The following is a 19,999-nucleotide window of genomic DNA, read 5'->3' as shown; positions in this document are numbered from 1 at the left end:
CCCTTGTGCTCGCCCAGAGGTGCCCAGGGACAGGGGGTAGGACAGGGGTGCAGGGACACAGGAGCTACAGGGACATGGCAGGGGAGGGGCTGGGGGCACAGGGGTGTAGGCACAGAGGCCTGGGGACAGAGAGTGAGACACAGGGACAGGGGCACAAGGAAACGGGGCACAGGGACTGGCAGTGTAGGGACACAGGAGCACCTGGGGACAGGGGAATGGGAGACGGGTGCAAGGATGCAAGGGTGCAGGGACTGGTGCTGAAGTACCACCATTGCATCCATGCATCATTGCTCATTTCCCAGTCAGTCCCGGGGTAATTATTGATTCCTGGCCTTTCTGTGTGCCCCAAGGATGGCATTCCTTGCATGGGAACATCACAGTACTCAGATGGATGCACACAGCCTCAGAACTCAGCCCTGGAGCTGCTGGGAAATAAGTGTAGGTGCTGAGGAGAGGCAGCAGCTGGGCTTCCCATATTCCCATCCATCCTGTAGATTTCCCTCGTTCCCAAGCTGGAGTGGATCAATCAAGTACTGTGCCTCCTGTCTCTTCCTGGGGACTTGGGGAGCAACCACGCCGCATCCCATCTGGAAGGTTTCTGATGGCATCAATGGGAATAAAGTTCATGCAGGCAAGTAAATATTAACCTTTATTCCATGTTAATGGAATATTCCACACCAAGACACTGAAATAAACCCCACTCCAGCTTTTCCCTGGGAGGTGCTGGCAGCAAATGGTATCAAACTCCCAAAGCTGAAGATTTGGCAGGGGGGTTAAGGCACCAAGATGAACCTTCACACCCTGTGAACCCTGAAATCCCATTTCTCTCCATCCCTGGCAACTGCAGCAACCTGCCCTCAGAGCAGCATCTGTGGGCATACTGGATACACTGGGAGCACTGGGATGGGAGGAGAGCAGGGCAGGAGGGCAGCATGGCTGGCTGTTCCCAGCTGGGCCAGGACTGCTGTGAGTGATGCAGGATCAGCAGTGCTCCCTTAAACTCTGGCACTGGTGTGGAACCAGGGCCAGATGCTGGCTCTGGGGAGGCTGTGATGCCTTCTGGAGTGTCCCTGTCCTGCAGGAAAGGATGGACCAGTGGCCAGTGCAGGTGGCACACGGGGCTGGAGTCCTGCCCAGAGAACAGGGATGACAGAGACTCAGCTCAGCCTGGGGGACGTGGCCACTAATGGTCCTGCTGGATCCGTGAATGGATTGGGGTGTTATTTCTCTGGAGCTGCTAATCCAAGGTATGCTGACAGCTCTAAAGCCCATCAGAAATCAATCCATCTGCTCTTCCACTCTTCACTAATCCCCACAGTGGCACCCAATCAATATCTCATTTACTGCTCTGTGCTTTGCCCATGGATACCCCATGGATAAATCCCATGGACTATCATTGGATTCAAAGAAGGATAACAAAAGGATGAGGAAGTCCTGTGCTCTTCAACTGTTGGGAAGGATGGATAAATATAATTATACATAATAATACAGCCAGGATGAAAACAATCCTCCCTACTAGCTGGACAATACCCTTACCTACAGATAAGTCCAAAAGTCAAATGGGCTGTTCCATCTCAACCCCCAAAATATATGGGTCACCTGTAACCCTCCCCTGAAACATCAAGTGTCTGTAATCCCATTGGCCCAAGCCTTGTTCCAGCCCACCTTGAAGCCCCCTAATAAGGGGTCTCTGAGGGGACGGATACTCTCTTGGAACTTCCCCTCTCTTGGATCTTCCCCCTCTTAGGACCTCCACCCTCTCCTAGAGCATCCTCTTGTCTCTCTCCTCCCCCATCCCCTCAAGCCTCTCCACATGCTGCATCTGGCAGCTCCAAGCAAGACCTTTCTCCATCCCTAATAAACCTGATATCCCAAGAGCAGCCTTGAGAGATCTCTCATCTCCACTCACCTAAACTGTCCTGGAGCCCAGTGCTCCCTACATTCAACATCTTTATAAATTACTTGGCCACAGGACTGGAAGTTCGGACTAAGCAAGTTCACAGACAATAAAAAGCTGGGAGGGGCTGCTGGCAAATTGAAGAGTTGGACAATCGCCACGTGTGTGAAGTTCAGCAAGGATTCTGCACCTGGGATGGGGCAGCCCTGATGTACAGTGTCACGATCACTGTGCTCCTGGACGGTTTAGGTGAATGGAGACGAGAGATCTCTAAAGGCTGCTCTTGGGATATCAGGTTTATTAGGGATGGAGAAAGGTCTTGCTTGGAGCTGCCAGACACAGCACATGGCGAGGCTTGAAGAGATGGGAAAGGGGAGAGACAAGAGGATGCTCTAGGAGAGGGTGGAAGTCCTAAGAGGGAGGAAGTTCCAAGAGAGCGTCTGGCCCCTCAGAGCCCCTTATCAGGGGGCTTCAAGATGGGCTGGAACAAAGCTCAGGCCAATGGGGTCATGGGCACTTGATGTTTTAGGGGAGGGTTACAGGTATGGGGTGACCCATACATTTTGGGGGGTGAGATGGGACAGTCCACTCGACCCCTGGACCCATCCGTAGGCAAGGGCATTGTCCAGCTAGCAGGGAGGACTGTTCTCATCCTGGCTGTATTATTTATGAATAATTATATTTATCCATCCTTCCCAACAGTACAGACTGGGAAATGATTTGCTGGAAAGCAGTGCTGGGGAAAGGGACCTTTCCACGACAACAGTGAGTTGAACATGAGTCACAAGAGTCACACCCATGTCCTGGGGGGCATCAGGCCCAGCATCACCAGCTGAGCAAAGGAGGGAATTGTCCCAACCTGCTCTGCACCGGGGCAGCCTCACCTCGAGTGCTGGGGGCAGTTTTGGGCATCACAAAAGAAAAAAGACAGTAAAGCCACTAGAGAGAGTCTAAAGGAGGGCAGTGAGGGTGGGGAAGGGCCTTGAGGGGAAGCCATGTGAGGAAGAGCTGAGGTCACTTGGTCTGTTCAGCCTGAACAAGAGGAGACCGAGGGGAGACTTCATCACATTTACAAATTCCTCATGAGGGGAATCAGGGGCAGGCACTGATCTCAGCTCTCTGGTGACCAATGACACTCCTGAGGGAATGGTCTGAAGTTGTGTCTGGGGAGGTTTAGGTTGGATATTAGCAAAAGATTCTTCACCCAGAAGGTGACTGGACACTGGAATAGCCTCCCCAGAGCAGCAGCAAGCCTGACAGAGTTCAAGCAGAATTTAGACAGTACTTTTGGGCATGTGATGTGACTCTTGTGGGTGGTGCTGCGCAGGGCCAGAAGTTGGACTTGATGCTCCTTGTGGGTTCCTCCCAGCTGAGCAGATTCCGTGGAGGGAATGGTTCCATTATTTCCGTGAGGAGTAAGTGATGGAGCCCTTAGAGGGTCTCCATGGAGACGTTTCAGAGCATGGCGGGGGCTGGGGGGCCACCAGTAGCCCCCACACATGACAGGGCTAATTAGGGGGACAAATGGGATGGCAGAGCCCTGCTGGCCCCACCGTGGTGGTCAGGTCCCTGTGGGGCTGGGATGGCTCTTGGCTCTGTTTCCATACCTCTCTCTCCCCATTATTTGGCTGCTTTCCCAGCTGGCTCAAACACTCCTCGTGGACAAGCTCTGGGCATGGTGGCCACCAGCATCTTCAACCTGGCTAGTGGGATTTCATCTCCTGAGTTGCACACAGCCTGTCCCATGAGATTATCCTGCATGGGTAAGGACAGAGCACACCCCCAGGGTACCCTCAGGGGGGTGAGGGAGAGGGGATGTCCACAGGGACAGCCTGCACCCAGGGAATTAGCATATGCCACGGTGAAAGCATGCATCCAGGGGGACAGTGTGCATCCAGGGGGACAGCCTGTGTCCCAAGGGACAGCCTGTGTCCAAAGGGACAGCGTGTATCCAAAGGGACAGTGTGTATCCATGGGGACAGCATGCATCCACAGGGACAAATGTGTCCATGGAAACAGCCTGAATCCCAGAGGACAGCATGTGTCCGTGGGTGACAGCCTGAACCCAGAAGCACAGCGTGTGTCCAGAGGGACAACCTGTATCCAGGGTGACAGCATGTATCCATAGGGACAGGCTGCATTCATGGGAGCAGCACATGTCCAGAGGTACAGGTGACATCCATGGGCACAGCACACATCTGGGGGACACCCTGTGCCTGGAAGGACACAGCACACCTGGGGACAGCGTGTGTCTTGAGGGAGAGCAGGTGCCTGAAAGGACAGAAAGGATGTTTGCAGAGGGACAGCACATGTCCATAAGGACAGGGGCTGCCTAGAGGGACAGGATGTCTCTGCAGGGACACATGGATTCTGGGGAAAGCACGTGCCAGAATGAGAGCATGCAGCAGGAGAAGGGACAGCAGGTGCCTGCAGAACAGCATGTACTGGGGGTAGAGCAGCCCCTGGACATGCAGTGCCACGCCACCCTTCCAGGTGGCCCAGCAGCAATAAGGAAGAGCCCAGCCCAGCCCAAGCATATGGAGTACAGAAATTTACTGCCAGATTAAATAAAAGATGAGGAGATGACATCCATTGGCACTGGCTGTGTCACTCCAAGCTGACCCTTCTCCAGCTGCAGGCCACGAGGACTTGGCCACCAGCTCTCACTCATCCCTGCCGCTCTCCTTGGCCCCTTATTTAGGGGTGGGGTTGCTGCCAGGTGACAATGGAGTGTGGTGCTGCCATGAACACCCAGGGATCTGTTCAGAGACAGAGAAGCAGGCCTGGTTCCCACCAGCTTGGATACCCCAAAGAAACACGAGGAATAGGGTCCCTGCGCTGGTACCTGATTCCACAGGATTCTCAGAAGTAGACATGAATGATTGTGTCACTTAGGAAAGGGATGCTCCATGCCCTGATTCCAGGGATGCTCTAAACCCTGTTCCAAAGGGTGTCCAAGCCCAAATCCCAGGTGTGCTCTGAGCCCTGATCCCAGGGGTGCTCCATGCCTCAATTCTAAGAATATTCTGAGCTCTCTTCCTAGGGGTGCTCCAAGCTCTGGGTCCCCGAGGATGGGCTGAGTGGTGATCCTGGGACACTCTGAGCTCTCACCCCCAGGATGCTCTGAGCCTCTCTTCCAGATTCCTCTTCCAGCTTCCTACTGGTGCCTCCAGGATTTTCCTCCTCACTCGGTACATCTTTCCACGGGCATCCCTTGGGCATCTGGATGCTTGTTGCCATTGTCTCACCTGGCACCTGCCTGCTCCAATTCTCCCTCATCATCTCTTCTGTTAGCAAAGCAATCACTCCCCAATTTAACCTGGATTAAAGCAGTATTGCTCACTTGCTCCCTCGCTAGTTCTCTTCCAATTAATTTGTTCCTCGCTTTTATTTCCTAATTAATTCTTCAGGCTCTTTGGCAAGGAAACAACAGTGGTGCCCAGGGTCTCAGGAAGGGATCAGGATTAATTATCCCAGTGGGAATGAGCAGAGGGGAAGAGAAGCAGGGGCTTAGCCCAGGATGGGGACATGGATCTGGGGTGAGCAGTATTCCTTGGACCACCCATAAGCATCCCATACAAAGGAGGACCATGGGATGAGGGGCCCACAACTTACATAATTTCCATCTTCCCTTGGGAATGTCACAGGGACAAAATCCTCACAGAGAACAATATGATGCCTCTGGGGGGGTCACCCTAGGGGCATTTTGCAGTGGGGGCCCAAGTCCTGCAAGGGTTAATACACAGTACAGCACAGGGTGTTGGAGCTAAAAATACTGTGCCTTTCTTGGGATTTGCTCCAATGACTCATTCCTTTCTGTAATTTATTGCTTGTTACATAATCACTTTCATTTTCAGCTGGAGAAAAATGGAATATGTTTTTTCCCTTTTTCTTCTGTTTTTTTTTTTTTTTTTTTTTTTAAATGAAAAGGGCATTTTAGCACATAAGCACCAGCCATTTTCCCAGTTCTTCCTGGCATCTTCCTGGCAAAGGGCTGGCATGCTGCCTCTGGCTCCAGCCTTCATCCAAAGACTCCTAAGAGCGTGGTGAGCTCTGGGGTCTGCTAAAGAGGGACTGGGGAGTGGGAGGCCTCTGGGTGCTGAGAGGGCAAAACACCCTGGGGGCAGCTCAGTGGGAGGTTCTGGGATGGGATGGAGGGGCCAGATTCACCCACTGTGCCCATTGCCCAGCCAGGGTGAACACCCCCTGGCACAACTGCAAGGGCACAGCTGGGTTTCAGCTGTGTCCCAGCAAAGCCAGGGCTGCATCCCAGCAAGCCCAGTGTGGTACCCCAGCAACCTGAGCACCATGGCCCAGCACAGCCAGTGCTATGTCTTGGCAATCCTGCATCCCAGCAAGTCCAGCCCTGTGTCCCAGCAAACCCCTGGGTTTGCTGCACCCCAGAAATCCCCGTGCTCTGTTCCACTGAGCCCAGTGCAGTGCTCCAGCAAGCCCAGTGCCATCTCCCAGCAATCCAAGTGTCTGCCAGCACAGACTTGGCTCCACCAAGGCAGGGCAGGGCACTCTAGTGGGGAAGGGGGGCTCTGGCTCACGCCCTGGTTCGGATTGGGGTGAACTTCTGGCAGGGAGGTGAGAACCCCACTCTCTGCCAGCTCTCCTGCCACCTCTGCAGGGGAGCCAGGGAGCCCTGTGTTTGGAGCTGCAGCCTTGGAATTAACTGTGCCAAATGTTTTATTTGTGTAGAAACGCAATTATGTTAATTAAAGCATATCTGTAATTACAGCACTTAGTGGCCTATAAGTGCACAAGTGATTCTGGTGACTTTAGAGGAGCTGGAAGGCTGGAGGGTGGCTTGGCCCCAGGGCCAGAGAGCTCTGTGGAAGGGAAAGCAGCAGTGTCCCCATGGGGTGACAGTGCTGACCCCAGGGTCTGCCCCACTCCACCAGGGGTGGTGCAGCAAGATGGGATGCTCAGTACCCACAGTCACATCCTGACCAATCCACAGTTCTGCTGCTCTGGGAGTGAAGGAAAAAAGAAGAATATGCCTCCAGTGTCAGAATCTGAGGTATTGATGATTCTGAGATTGTAGAAAGTCTCTGTCTGTCAGCCCCCTGCCAAAGCAGAAGCCATAATTGGTCTGTGCTGGTTTCCAGGTTGTTTATTCTGTTTATCTCTCACATGTTCTGCTGCCCTGCCCAGCTCTGTCCTGCAGGGCAGCGTGTGGGGCTCTGCCCTCAGTGGGATGTGACAAACATTAAATACCAGAAACTCCCTGGGCTGGATTTACAATAACGTGCCAATATCTGTCACCTACGTTGGACAGTGTGTCCCCAGCCTGAACCAACAGAAAAATGCCAACACCACAGTGAAACATGGAGGGCATGGAGAAGGAGAAAAAGGACAAGGCACACCCAATATCCTCCATCTTGTCCCCTTTGGACCCCTAATCTAGAATCCTAAAATTTTACTTTTGCACCCAGGCCACACTTAATTATTACTGATATCAAACACTCAGAGCTGGTAATTCATCCTGTAAGATTGAAAACTCTTTTCCATGGCCAGAGATCACAGCCAGTGTCTCTGGGGGCTCTGTCCAGGGGGGTTCCTGACCCCTGCCAGGGTCCCAGACCTTCCAGGGCAGCCAGAGGGAAGCCCTGCATTCCCACACTCCAGCACCTCAGGGACGAGGGAACAGGAAGAAAATTATTCCCTGAGGTAGGCAACAGTGCCTGGCCAAAGGGAGTTTTTCCATTTCTGCAGGCAGCAGGGGCTAAAAAGTGTATTTGTGAGGGGGAAATAAACGGGAAGCAGAGGAAGGAAAGATGACAGCTGGAACAACAGCCAAGCAGCCCATGCGATGGCTGGGATCACATCCCACCATCTCCAGGCAAAGGGAAGGGGGGAGGTGGTGTCTGTCCCCACCTCAGTGGAGCCCTCGCTGTGGGCAGTGTGTTATGGGGGTAAGAACCCCAGAGGGAACATGTCTGGGGCAGAGGAGGGGCACAGCAGAGCCTGGAGCAAGGGAAGCAGCAAAGGCAGGGCACGGTGCTCTGGCATGGCACTCCAGGATCCCCACACACCCAGACACCTTTCCTCCATCACCAGAGCAGCCAGCCTCCCAGGCTGATACCTGCCAATGCAGCTTCCATCTTCCCCAGCCTCCAGCAGTGACAGAAAATTCCTGCAATTGCTCAATCCAGAGCAAAAACACTTCACTGGAGCCGAAGGGTTTCACCCAGCACAGGACACACCTGGGCACGCACAGCCTGGCACCTACGAGTGATAAAGGCAGGGATGGCTGCTGAGCCTCCATGATTCATTTGAAGCCATCATGAGCCCTGCACAATTCCAGACCTGCAGAATCATGGCCAGGTGTAGGGAGCGCTGAGCTCCATGATGGTTTGGGTGAATGGAGATGAGAGATCTCTCAAGGCTGCTCTTGGGGGATCAGGTTTATTGGGGATGGAGAAAGGTCTTGCTTGGAGCTGCCAGACCCAGCGAGGCTTGAGGGGATGGGGGAGGGGAGAGACAAAAGGATGCTCTAAGAGGGGGGAAGTTCTAAGAGGGGGGAAGATCCAAGAGAGACAAAGTTCCAAGAGGAGGGGAAGTTCCAAGAGGAGGGAAGTTCCAAGACAGCATCTGGCCCCTTGGAGACCCCTTATCAGGGGGCTTCAAGATGGGCTGGAACAAGGCTTGGGCCAATGGGGTTACTTGGTGTTTTAGGGGAGGGTTACAGGTGACCCATACATTTTGGGGGGTGAGATGGAACAGTCCACTTGACCCCTTGGACCTACTTGTAGGCAAGGGCATTGTCCAGCCAGCAGGGAGGACTGTTCTCATCCTGGCTGTATTATTTATGAATAATTATATTTATCCATCCTTCCCAACAGCCAGGTGCTGCAGCACGCTGGGCAGTGACAGAGCAGCTGGCAGGAGCACGGCGGGGATGGGGACCGGTGGCACCAAAGCTTTGCTGGGTGGGATTTATTTGCTGAGCAAACGTGTGGAGGCTGCTGATCCGGCTGCAGAAGGCTGAGCCCTGTTTACTCGGCAAACACACTGCTCTGGGTGCTCTGCCCTGCAGCATCAGGTCCTGTGCAAGCAGCTGCCCCCACTGCCAGGCTGGGAGAGTAGCTCCCGGGGCTGCTAGGAGCCACAGGAATGTACCTGGCCCCGGGGATGGGGCTGGGAAGCCTGGCAGCCCTGCAAGGCTACAAATCCTCTGTCCACATTGCATGGCAACCCTGCAAATCCCCGTTGTGTAGCATTCCTGTTGTACAGCATCCCTGCAAATCCCTATCCCCACTCCACAGCATCCCTGCAAACCCCTGGGGCTGCCAGGAGCCACAGGAATGCAGCTGGTCTCAGTTATAGGGCTGCAAAGCCTGGTAGCCCTGCAAGGCTGCAAATCCCTGTCCCTACTGCGTGGCAGCCCTGCAAACGTTCACCCCTGTTGCATGACATCCTTGCAAATCCCACCACCATGAGGACCTCCAAGTAAAGCCACCAGCACCCCAAGGGAGCCAAAACAGGCAGGATAGCAAGGTGAGAGAGAAAGCACACAGTTACCCTGAATCCCTGGGGAATTATCTTTGGATAAAAATGCAACCCTACAGATGCTGCCAACTCATCTTTCAATTAGTCCTTTTAGTTGATAACTAGAGGGGGAAAGAAAACTGCTGTTGATGATGGTTCAGCATGTGTTCATCGCCCACCCTTTGATTTTTTTTTTTTTTCCTTTCCAGCATTGTTTTCCCTTAAAAATAGTGTGAATAGAGCAGGAGCCAGGATCTTGCCTGTGCTTTCCATGCCCCATGCTTTCCACAAACAACATCTCCTCAGGAGCAGGGATCATCCCCCAGGCAACACCACAGATTCCTGACTGACTCCTCCATCTGTGAACACGGCACAAGTGGGAGCCACTCACTGGGCCAGGACTTCTCAAATCCAAATATTCCCATGAGCCAGAGTCAGTGCAGGGAGTGGGGACCATCTGTGGAGGGACCAGAGATGACATAGCTCAAAGCCACTCATGCTTTGGGGGCTTATTGGGGCTCTGTCTGACACTTTCAATCCATTTCCCAGAGCTGAGTTGAGCTTTTAGCTTCTGAAGCCTCAGCTTTTCCTGCGAGGAGAAGAGGGGGCAACTGGGGATGAGGATTGGCTGTATGGACTGCCAGTGGTGGGGCTGGTGTGGGTACTGAGGGAGAGATGGAACTGGCAAAGAGATGCAGCTCAGCCCTGGGACAGGCATGGAGATGCCACATGGAATATGGAAACAGAATTACAGAGGTTGGAAAAGCCCTCTGAGACCATCAAGTTCAACCATTCCCCCAGCACTGCCAAGCCCATCATTAACCCATGTCCCCAAATGCCACATCCACAGAACTTTTAGATCCTTTGAGGGATGGAGACTCCACCATTGTTCTGGGCAGCCTGTGCTGCACCCCTTTAGGGAAGGAATTTTCCCTAATATCCAAACTAAATCTCCCCTGGCACACCCTTCTGGGCTGATCCCTGGCACAGCCAAGATCCCACTCCGGTACTGGGACCAGTGCCGGAGCACGTCAGGCTTTTAATCCTCCAACATGCTTTCCATTAATTAATGGCTTCCCTGTGGTTAAACTGCTGGCTCCATCTTCTCTGCCACAGCGTGCCTGGACAGAGGATGGCCAGCAGCCACGTGCTACCTGAAAAGAGTCCCCAGCCTTGTCCTCTTCCCTGTGTCACAGTCTCCATGACAGGGCTGGTTCAGGAGCTGGGATCCAACTGAGCTGCACCAGTAAGGATGGGAACAGGATTCCCAGAGTTTCACTATGGTCCCTCCTTGGACCACAGCAGTTCTCTGCTGTGCCTGCAGATGGAGGGTTGCAGGAGGGAGGCAACCAGGGGACAAAACTGGGGTCCCCCTGCCCATGCTACAGCTCTCGGCGCTCTGGGCTGGCATGTGGAGCTCCCTCCAGGCTCTGTGCACAGCGTGCCTGACTCTGCACTTCTCACCAGCCCACGAACCTGCTGTCCCTGTCCCTGTCCCTGTCCCTGCCCGCGCGGCGGGGGAGAGGGGTTTCTCCAGCAGCACCGAGCCCCCCCCTTCTCAGAGCACTCCATCTTCACCACAACAGCACACCCACACAGCCAGCAGCCAGCTCCCACTGTGCTCCTCCTGGGGAACGAGACCTTCTTCCCACCCTTTCCATCCCTGCATGCCCACAGGAGCAGCGCGGTGGGACAGGCTGCTTCATCTTCTTGAAGTAAGGGAGATGGTCACAACTGGAAATGGGGGGCCCCAAGGACATAACCCTGAACTCTGGGTTCCCAAACCATGTGGAGGCACTGGTGGCCCCTCCACTTAGTCCTCAGTGTGGCACAACACAGCACAAATCCTTCTCCAAGCAGTTCCAGCTGTGTCCTGTTGATCTGGTAGGTGCAGGGCCAGCGAGAGGTGCCTGACTGGCACCCACAGCCATTCCCAGGAGCATCATTTCCCTGGAGACAGCCAGACCCAACAGCAGGACCCCCCAACCTCTTCCTAAGCCTTGCAGGGCTCATTATTCCCAGCTCCCACCGGGAGCAGCTTGTTTCCTCTGACATCTCTGGAGCGAGAGCTCACCCAGCTCTGCTGCTGCATCTGGGTCTGACCAGAGGAAACAGCACCTCAGGGCCTGAGTGCCCTTGGGCTGATTTTGGGGAATGCTTGGCCCTCTGCAGCTTTGCCAGCATTTCCAGATGGACACCTCTCATGCCTCAAGACCTGCTTTGTCCACAGCCAGCACTGGTTTTGCTCACTTGAGCTTTAGCAAAACATTCCAGTTTTGGGTTTTCATCCAGCATGTTGCTGACTCTGCATCTGTCCCACTCCCCAATGAGGCCAGGACAGGTTCAAGACAAAATCAAAGCACATTACAGGTCCCAGAGAGCCTTTGGCTCAGCTGAGGGGGGAAAAGCAGGGATGGGAAAGCCACAGGACTGTGCTGATGGGGAAAATGGAGCATATTCTGCTGAGGGAGAATGGAGCACTGCATGCCTTTGTCCTGGCAGACCTAACACTAATTCTAGTCTAGCACTAACTGTGACCCTAGTCGTAGAACTAACAATAAACCTACAACTAGGCATAGTTGTAACCCTAAACTTAGACCCAGCCTAGCTCGAAATCTAAACCTAACTATAACCCTAACACTGAACCAAGCCTTCAATCTAGCTCTAACACAGATGGTAAACTAACCTGAAGCAAAATTTTAACCCTAACCCTAAATCTAGGCTAGCGATAACCCTAAACCTAAGCTTAAATCTAAACCTAAGCATGAACCTAAAACTAGTACTACTCCTAATACTAACCTGAACCTTACACTTAGCCATGGACCAAACACCAGCCCTAAACTTAATCCAAACTCTAACACTACTCTTAGATCTAACCAGACCCTAAATCTTTTATCTTAGCTCTAGATCTAAACTTAAAGCTGAACTTAGCTTTAGCCTTAACCTTAAATCTATCCCTAATCCAAGCACTAGCCCTAAACTTGATCATAACCCTAAATCCAGACCTAAATTTAGTCAAACTTTAGCATTGACTAATAACTAACTCTAACCCTAATCTTAGATCTACCCCTAACCTTAGCTCTGACCCTACTCCTAACCTCAGGCCCAGCTTCAGCCCCTCAGCAGCCAAAGGGAGGCCAAGCTCTACTCCTGAGGCACTGAAGAAGGACCAAGAGGGTCCCCACATTTTGCAGCTCTCAAGGATGCCCATGCTCAAGATCCAACACCCTCCTCTCAGGAGGAGAGCAGGAGTTCCATCCCACTGCAGGAGTTCCATCCCATTGCAGGAATTCCATCCCATTGCAGGAATTCCATCCCATTGCAGGAATTCCATCCCATTGCAGGAGTTCCATCTCACTGCAGGAGTTCCATCCCATTGCAGGAGTTCCATCCCACTGCAGGAATTCCATCCCATTGCAGGAGTTCCATCCCACTGCAGGAGTTCCATCCCATTGCAGGAGTTCCATCCCACTGCAGGAATTCCATCCCATTGCAGGAGTTCCATCCCACTGCAGGAGTTCCATCCCACTGCAGGAGTTCCATCCCATTGCAGGAGTTCCATCCCACTGCAGGAATTCCATCCCATTGCAGAAGTTCCATCCCACTGCAGGAATTCCATCCCATTGCAGGAGTTCCTGGCTTGAGCAGCTGACAATCAAATTCTTGAAAATTGCCATCACCCTGCTTGAGTCAGGAGGTCAGGGACTCTGGCACTGTTCCCCATCACTAGCACCACCTTCCTGGACCCCAATTTCTTACTTAAAGCTTTCATGGCTTCCACCTGCTTTTTCCATGCAGGAAGGATGCTGCCATCCACCTGTCTGTGATCACACCAGTAGAGAACATGGGGAAAGCCCCAGTTTTGGGGAGAGCAAGGGAAAACACAGCAACACCCACAGCTTGTGTCCTTCCAGCCAGGCTCATGCTAAGTATTGGCTTGAGGACAGGGCTGTGGACACATCCTTGCTGCAGGAGTAAGTACACAGGGCAGCTCTGGTGTGAGGATAAACCCCAAACTAGCAAGAAGCTGCACAGACATCCCAGAGCATCACCACCAAGCAGCAATATCCTCACCAGGCTGATCTCTGCCAACACTTTAGAGGCTGCAAATCCCTGTATTCCCAAATCCTGACTGCCCTGCCAGCTTTTGCCCTCGCAGGCATTAGGGCTCTGCTGCAGTGGGGTGAAATTAAGTGTGCCTGTCAACAACAAGGGGTTTGCATGGAGGTTTTCATTGGAGCATCAGCATCTTCACGCCATAGCAAGAAGACACTGAACTTCAGGGGACATGGACAGGTCACCCTCCAGACCTCACTCCACAGCCAAGCCAAGCACAGGCACTTTCAGCTAGCACCAGCTCAAGAGAAGAAAAGGGGGAAGAAAACCCTCCACCAGTCTTCTGCCTTTCAAATGCTCCTTATAAATATCTTCTCACTGCCTTCTGAGTCACCCAGCTGAAACGTGCACGTTATTAACAGACTGAGAAGGGGCTGGGAAGCAACTGGGAGCCAGAGGAGGATTCTGGCTAAGTCATCACTTTGTCCCAGAGCTGCACTGGCAGCACTGCTGTCTGCTTTTCTCTCTTTGGGTGGAGAGCAAAGGGCTCTGGGGCTGCTGAAACACATGGCAAGGCTGTCCTCGATGGCTGCAATGCACAGGCTAAGTCCTAAGCCAGCCCCAGTCATAGCCAAAAATGTCAGGGTTTAATATTTTCACTGGGAAATGCACCCCATCCCACTTCCAAATCCTTCTCTTTGTTCTATTTGATTTGTCACAGAAATACAAACTGACAAAGGCCCCAAAGGCTTGAACCCACCCAAGATTCTCCCATGTCCTTCCTCCCTTCTGACTCCACACACCAGTGATGAAGGCAGAACTCAGAATATGGGTCCAGGAGCAGAATTTGGGGACAGGAGCAGACCAAGGGCTGCTGCTGCCAAATAACCAGCCTCAGGGACATTCCTGAGCTGACACCCAGCAAGTCCCATGGGCTGCCATACTGGTCCATTCCCTGAGGATCTTGTGTGGATGACAAGGTCTGGGGACAGATTCCTACAGGGTGTTTCCAAACACCTTCCTACACATTTGTAGATCTCCCTACAAGGCCAGATTGGATGAGGAACAACCTGGTGTACTGAAAGGTGTCCCTAGCCATGGCAGGGACAAGGAACTGGATGGGCTTTAAGGTTCTTTCCAACCCAAACCAATAATCCCATAATTCAGGCTCCAAGCCCTCAAACATCAAATCTTGCTGTCACTGCCCATTGCTGAAAGGCAGGTGAGACCCCCCCCACCCACCCTGACACCTCAGCTGGGGGAAACTGAGCTCCAGGTTTCCTCAGCAGCCTCTCCACTGCCTGACTCCACTGCTGCTGCTGCTGCTGCTGTGCAGATGGAGCCATGGTAGCAAACAAAGCATCTCCCAACACTCCCTGTCCAACTCACTCCCCCCTCCAAACAGCCCATCGATTAAGGAGGACAGGAGAAATCTGGATAGGCAGAAAGTCCCAGGCAGCTCCGAGCCCTGCTGGTATTTCTGTCCACAGCCCAGCACAGCTCCTGCTGAGCCACGTGGGAGCTGGGAATGAGGCAAAAGTAAAAGCAAGGAGCAGGGTCAGAGGGAAGCAGGAGGAAAGAGGGATTCCCCGAAATTGCTGCTGCATCCACTGTTGCCCCCAGGGAATCCTGCATTCAGCCCTAGATGGATGCTTAGCCTCCCAGAGCCCCCAGAGCAGCACAGCTCACAGGGGATGAGCAGGGCTCTGCTGTAGATGATGGCCAGGGCACACTCGGTGAGAGTCCTCACTAACAGAGCCAGAATCTGGCCCAATTCCCAACACTTCCAAACAGCTGGCTGATCTGAAGCTGAAGATGCTCAGGGAGATGCCCCGGGGTGATGGGTGGGAAATTCCGTGCTCACCCTGGAGACCTCCCATGGACACGCGCAGGGTGCTGGGAAGCTCCTGGCATATGCAGAATGCAGGAAGCTTGCAACCAGGAGTTTTCCCTCTATTTTCCCTGACAAACACCTGCAGGCTCCAGGGCCAGGTGCACAGGCAGGTGGGTGACCCTGAAGAGCCCCAGTTACAAGCGCAGGAAGAGCCTGAGGTTTTGAAAAACCTGGAGAACATCACCTAAGAACCCCAACAATGGAGGACCAGGTTAACCTCATTCCACTGAACCCCTTTCCCTGACAAGTGAGTGCCTGGCAGGGGAGCAGAGACATCTGGGCCAAACTGACAGGACAGTGGAGTGATGGGGGTGGTATTTTCCATGACATTTCACACGTGCAGCCCAGGGACTGAAAGGTCTGGAGGGTTCTCCAAGGGGTTTGACAGCCTGCCCTCAGCTTTGCAGGTGCTCCAAGGCTTCCAAAGTGTGGCTGAGCCCAGCTCATGCCCCCTGCATCCCGGAGTGTTGTGCCCTGAAGGAAGCCCTGACCCCTCCCAGCCTCCGCTGAGCTGGATCCTTCCCGCAGGGATGCTCAGAGCTGCATCTCCTCCTCTGTGTTTTCCATCCGCAGAGCTCGGTTGCTTCTTCCCCAGCCCTGGCTGCTGTCAGATGCTGTGACAGCAGCAGCTCCAGGCACCCTGACACCCCACCCACCTCTAACCAGGTCAGCGTCCACCCACCCGAGAGCACACTTCCCAGCGGGAGAAAAGGAGGAAATGGGTTAAAACGTGACCTGGAAAATGCTGCACCTGCATCCCTGTGCAAAAAAAAAACACACCATGCACATGGGAGAGCTGGGCCACCGCTGGATCCCAGCCTCATGCAGCATTGCCAGGCAGCATCAAACAGGGCTGGAGGGGAGGCAGGGAGCAGAGAACATCCCTCCCCACACCACTAAGCTCACCACTGCAACCCCTCCAGGGAGCACTGCAGGGCAAGGGAATTGTCCTCTGACAACTCTTGAGAAGCTTTTCCACCTCTATACACCCCTTACAGGAACAGGGACAAATATCTGTGAAGGACATATCCTGGGCAAAAGGGTATAGCAGCTGGACTCATCATTCCTACCTCGCCTGCCAATTCCTACCTGGGCACAGCCAACCCAGCTACACCAAGCTTTTCTGTCATTTACATTTTCTAAAAGCCTTTAAACAGCAGCAGAGGCAGGAGGGAACATGGGGATCGCATGGTATTTCAAGACCTTTGTGTGTTTTGCTTAAAGAAAAGAACATGTGCACATGTTCAGGCAGCACCAGAGAGGATCTCTGCAGGGAACAAAGCACACACAGAAGCAGGGAGTGAGCCAGGAGAGCTGAGGGAAGGATGCTGCCTGCAGAGACAGACCCAGCACCCACGGAAGCGTAGGAGGATCAGCACCTACTGGGGCCTTGTGAAAACAGATCCAAGGCACACACTGCATGTAGACAAGAGAGATGCTGGAGGGTATTTTCTATGGAGAGGGACAAGGTTCTCACCCAAAGGTCAACTCCTGAAGGTGTGAAAAGCTGGTGAGGGAAATGTGCCGCGCTGGGGCAGGAGGGATGGAAGCTTCCCTGCACCCCGATAGTCCTGTCATCACCCAAAGCACCTGCTCCAGGAGACCCGAGGCTGCTCCTGGGCACATTCCAGTGCAGCAACGTGCCTCCTGGTTCTGGTGGTCCTGGTGTGAGCAGCTGAGCCAGGCAGTTGGGCCAGAGCCTGAGCATGTGCAGCTGGCACTCTCTGACAAAGGAATCCAAGCGCTGAGAAGCTTTCCTCCTTTGTGCCCTAGACCTGTACCTCTTTCCTGTGGTTCAGCTCCCCCTCCCAGAGGGTTTTTCGAAATGTGGGATCTGCTCCCACTGGAGCAGGGGGAGAAAGCATTGGGAGCACCCCAGATCTCAGGCAGCCAGGAGGCAGAGCACCCACATGCTGTGAATTGTCCGTGCACAGCCTGCTCCCGAGCAGCTGTGGAGCCGTGAGCGCTGCACATGCGTGTGCACAGGGACGGGGTCTGTGCCAGTCCAGCCAAGCCCGTGGGCAATGGGAATTGAGACACTGCAAGCTTCCCGTTAGCCAGCTCAGCTCCTCTTCCCACGTGGGCTTTTCAGAGCATCACCCTTCCCTGCTTCCAGGGAGCACTGTCATCCCTCAGCAAGGTCACCCACGCTCTCATGCACAGCCCGTTGTGCCTGCTGCAGCACGAGACCACCAGGACCCCTGTAGCCCCATTCCCACCTGACCATATACAGACAGGCACTGTGACACTGGGACCCCCAAATCTGTTTGGTGAGCGGGTGGGCGTGCAGGGGCCGGCTCCTCTAGCCCTGCGTGAAGCTGCCAAAACCACAATTCAGAAGCCTGACCTGAATTTCACAAAGTCACCCGGACCCCCCTGCGGCCCACCACTGGGCCAGGAGCCTTCTACCCTTGCAGGAAAACATTATGGGATGAGGGTGATGGGGAAACGGGGAGATTCGGTTCACACCAACCCTCTGGCACAGAAAAAACAGCGATGACCTGCCCCAGGGCTAACATAGGTGGCAAGTGGGAAACAGGGAGGGGTCGCAGCCTCTTGTAATTTCCTTGCCACCCCCTCCCTGACAGCTGTCAGGCAGGAGGAACTTTTCCCTGCGTCCCTGACGTCTCCTTCGCTCCTTTGCCCAGCATTACTCCCAGAGCATCCCTCCCTCTCGGCGCGGTCCCCCATCCGCGGTGCCGGCGAGAGGGGAACTCACATGTCAGACGCGGCCGCCTGGTACGGCTGGCTCCGGCAGAGGATGGAGTGTCCGCAGCCCTGGCCCATGGCTCCGCATGCTTCGGGCAGCCCTCCTAGCCCCGCCGCCGCCGCCGCGCCCGGTGCTCGGTGCTGGCTGGGAGCGGAGCCTCTCGCCGCTGTCACCGAGCCCGATGCGGCGCGACGAGCGGGCGGGAGGGGAGGACGGAGCGGGGGCGCCGCTGATTGACGGCGCTGCTGCGGCTCCGCGGGGCTGGGCGGGGGCCGAGCGGCTCGGCGGAGGGCCCGGGGGGACCGGAGGGACCGGGGGGACCGGAGGAGCCGCACCTGCCGCCGCCGCCGCCGCCCCGGGCCGCGCCCGGCCGCGCCCGTGCGCCGCGCCGCGCCGGGGAGCGGCTGCCTTTGTCTGGGGATCGCCCGCGGGTCCTGCCCTCCCCGCTCGCCCCGCGGGAGCAGCCGGCCCGCCCTGCACCCCCGGCACTGCTGGCACCGCAAGCCCCGTCACCGTGTGCTGGCACTGCCCCGGTGGCACCGGCAGCAAAAAAGCGCCGCTCCAGCCTGTCCTGTCCCAGCGGTACCGAGCAGCTCTGGTCCCACAGGTTCCTGTCCCAGAGGAACTGAGCAGCGCTGGTCCCACAGGTTCCTGTCCCAGAGGAACTGAGCAGCTCTGGTCCCACAGGTCCCTGTCCCAGAGGTCCTGAGCAGCGCTGGTCCCACAGGTCCCTGTCCCAGAGGTCCTGAGCAGCGCTGGTCCCACAGGTCCCTGTCCCACAGATCCTGAGCAGCGCTGGTCCCACAGGTTCCTGTCCCAGGGGTCCTGAGCAGCGCTGGTCCCACAGATCCCTGTCCCACAGGTCCTGAGCAGCGCTGGTCCCACAGGTCCCTGTCCCACAGGTCCTGAGCAGCGCTGGTCCCACAGGTTCCTGTCCCAGAGGTCCTGAGCAGCGCTGGTCCCACAGGTTCCTGTCCCAGAGGAACTGAGCAGCTCTGGTCCCACAGGTCCCTGTCCCAGAGGTCCTGAGCAGTGCTGGTCCCACAGGTCCCTGTCTCAGGGTCCTGAGCAGCGCTGGTCCCACAGGTTCCTGTCCCAGAGGTCCTGAGCAGCGCTGGTCCCACAGGCTCCTGCCCCAGAGGTACTGAGCTGCACTAGGCAACACTTAAACCACAGGCAGGTTGTTTTCCTAAGGGCACTAAGCAGCGCTGAGCAATATATTTCCTCTTTTGTAAGGGAAATGGCCTCAAGTGTTTCAGGAGATGTTTCAGTTTGGGACAATTTCTTCCCCAATGCGGTTGTCACACACCGCATGCACCTTGCCTGGGGGGATTTAAAAGCCGTGTAAATGTGGTACTTGGGGACATGGTTTAGTGGTAGGCTTGGCAGTGCTGGGAAATGGTTGGATTCAGTTGTCTCAGAGGGTTTTTCCAAATCATGGTTCTGTGATTCTATAATATAGGACAGCACTGCACCACGAACAGGTCCCTGCCAGAGAGTGGATGCCCTGTAAAGAGTCCCACCCGCATGGTGGTCCCCAGTTTGAACCTGCTGGCTCCATGGGCTGTGGGAGCTGTCAGCAGGGTGGGACAGTGTCAGAGAGTGGCTGGAGAGGGTAAAAATTGCTGCAGTGCCAGCACTGCCTGTGCTCTCCAGCCACAGACCCAACCCATGGGAGCTCCACTCCCCAGAGGGACCCTGGGGAAGGACACCCATCCTACACTGAATTCAGGTCAGAGGTTTCTATGAAACCTCACACCTCCTGGCACAAGGGGAGGGAATAAAGAAGGAGAAACGGCAACCTCAGTTTCAAAGATAATTAAGCATTTCAGTTTCTTCCAGTGCAAGCACTAGAGACAAAAAGGGAAGCTCCTAGGGACCAGGTCCTGGACAAAGACTGTGAGGAGATTATCCAGCTGATGAAGATCTTGACTCAGGATCATAG

At 54.7% G+C, this 19,999-nt stretch overlaps 1 protein-coding gene across 1 annotated transcript in view; it reads right to left on the bottom strand.

Annotated features, from left to right (window-relative positions):
* PDE2A (phosphodiesterase 2A) overlaps window positions 1-18,411 on the bottom strand; it is a 43,582-nt gene extending 25,171 nt beyond the window's left edge. The window contains exon 1 of the mRNA XM_021532453.4: window positions 18,064-18,411. Coding sequence (XP_021388128.2) covers window positions 18,064-18,131 — 68 coding nt within the window. The 5' untranslated portion in view covers window positions 18,132-18,411. The remainder of the gene's footprint in view (window positions 1-18,063) is intronic.
* Between the last annotated feature and the right edge of the window lie 1,588 nt (window positions 18,412-19,999).

The sequence above is a fragment of the Lonchura striata genome, chromosome 1 (assembly GCF_050655825.1).
Source record: "Lonchura striata isolate lonStrDom1 chromosome 1, ASM5065582v1, whole genome shotgun sequence".
Taxonomy (NCBI): domain Eukaryota; kingdom Metazoa; phylum Chordata; class Aves; order Passeriformes; family Estrildidae; genus Lonchura; species Lonchura striata.
The sequence above is the reverse complement of the archived record's forward strand: the minus strand, read 5'-3'. Positions and strand labels throughout refer to the sequence as shown.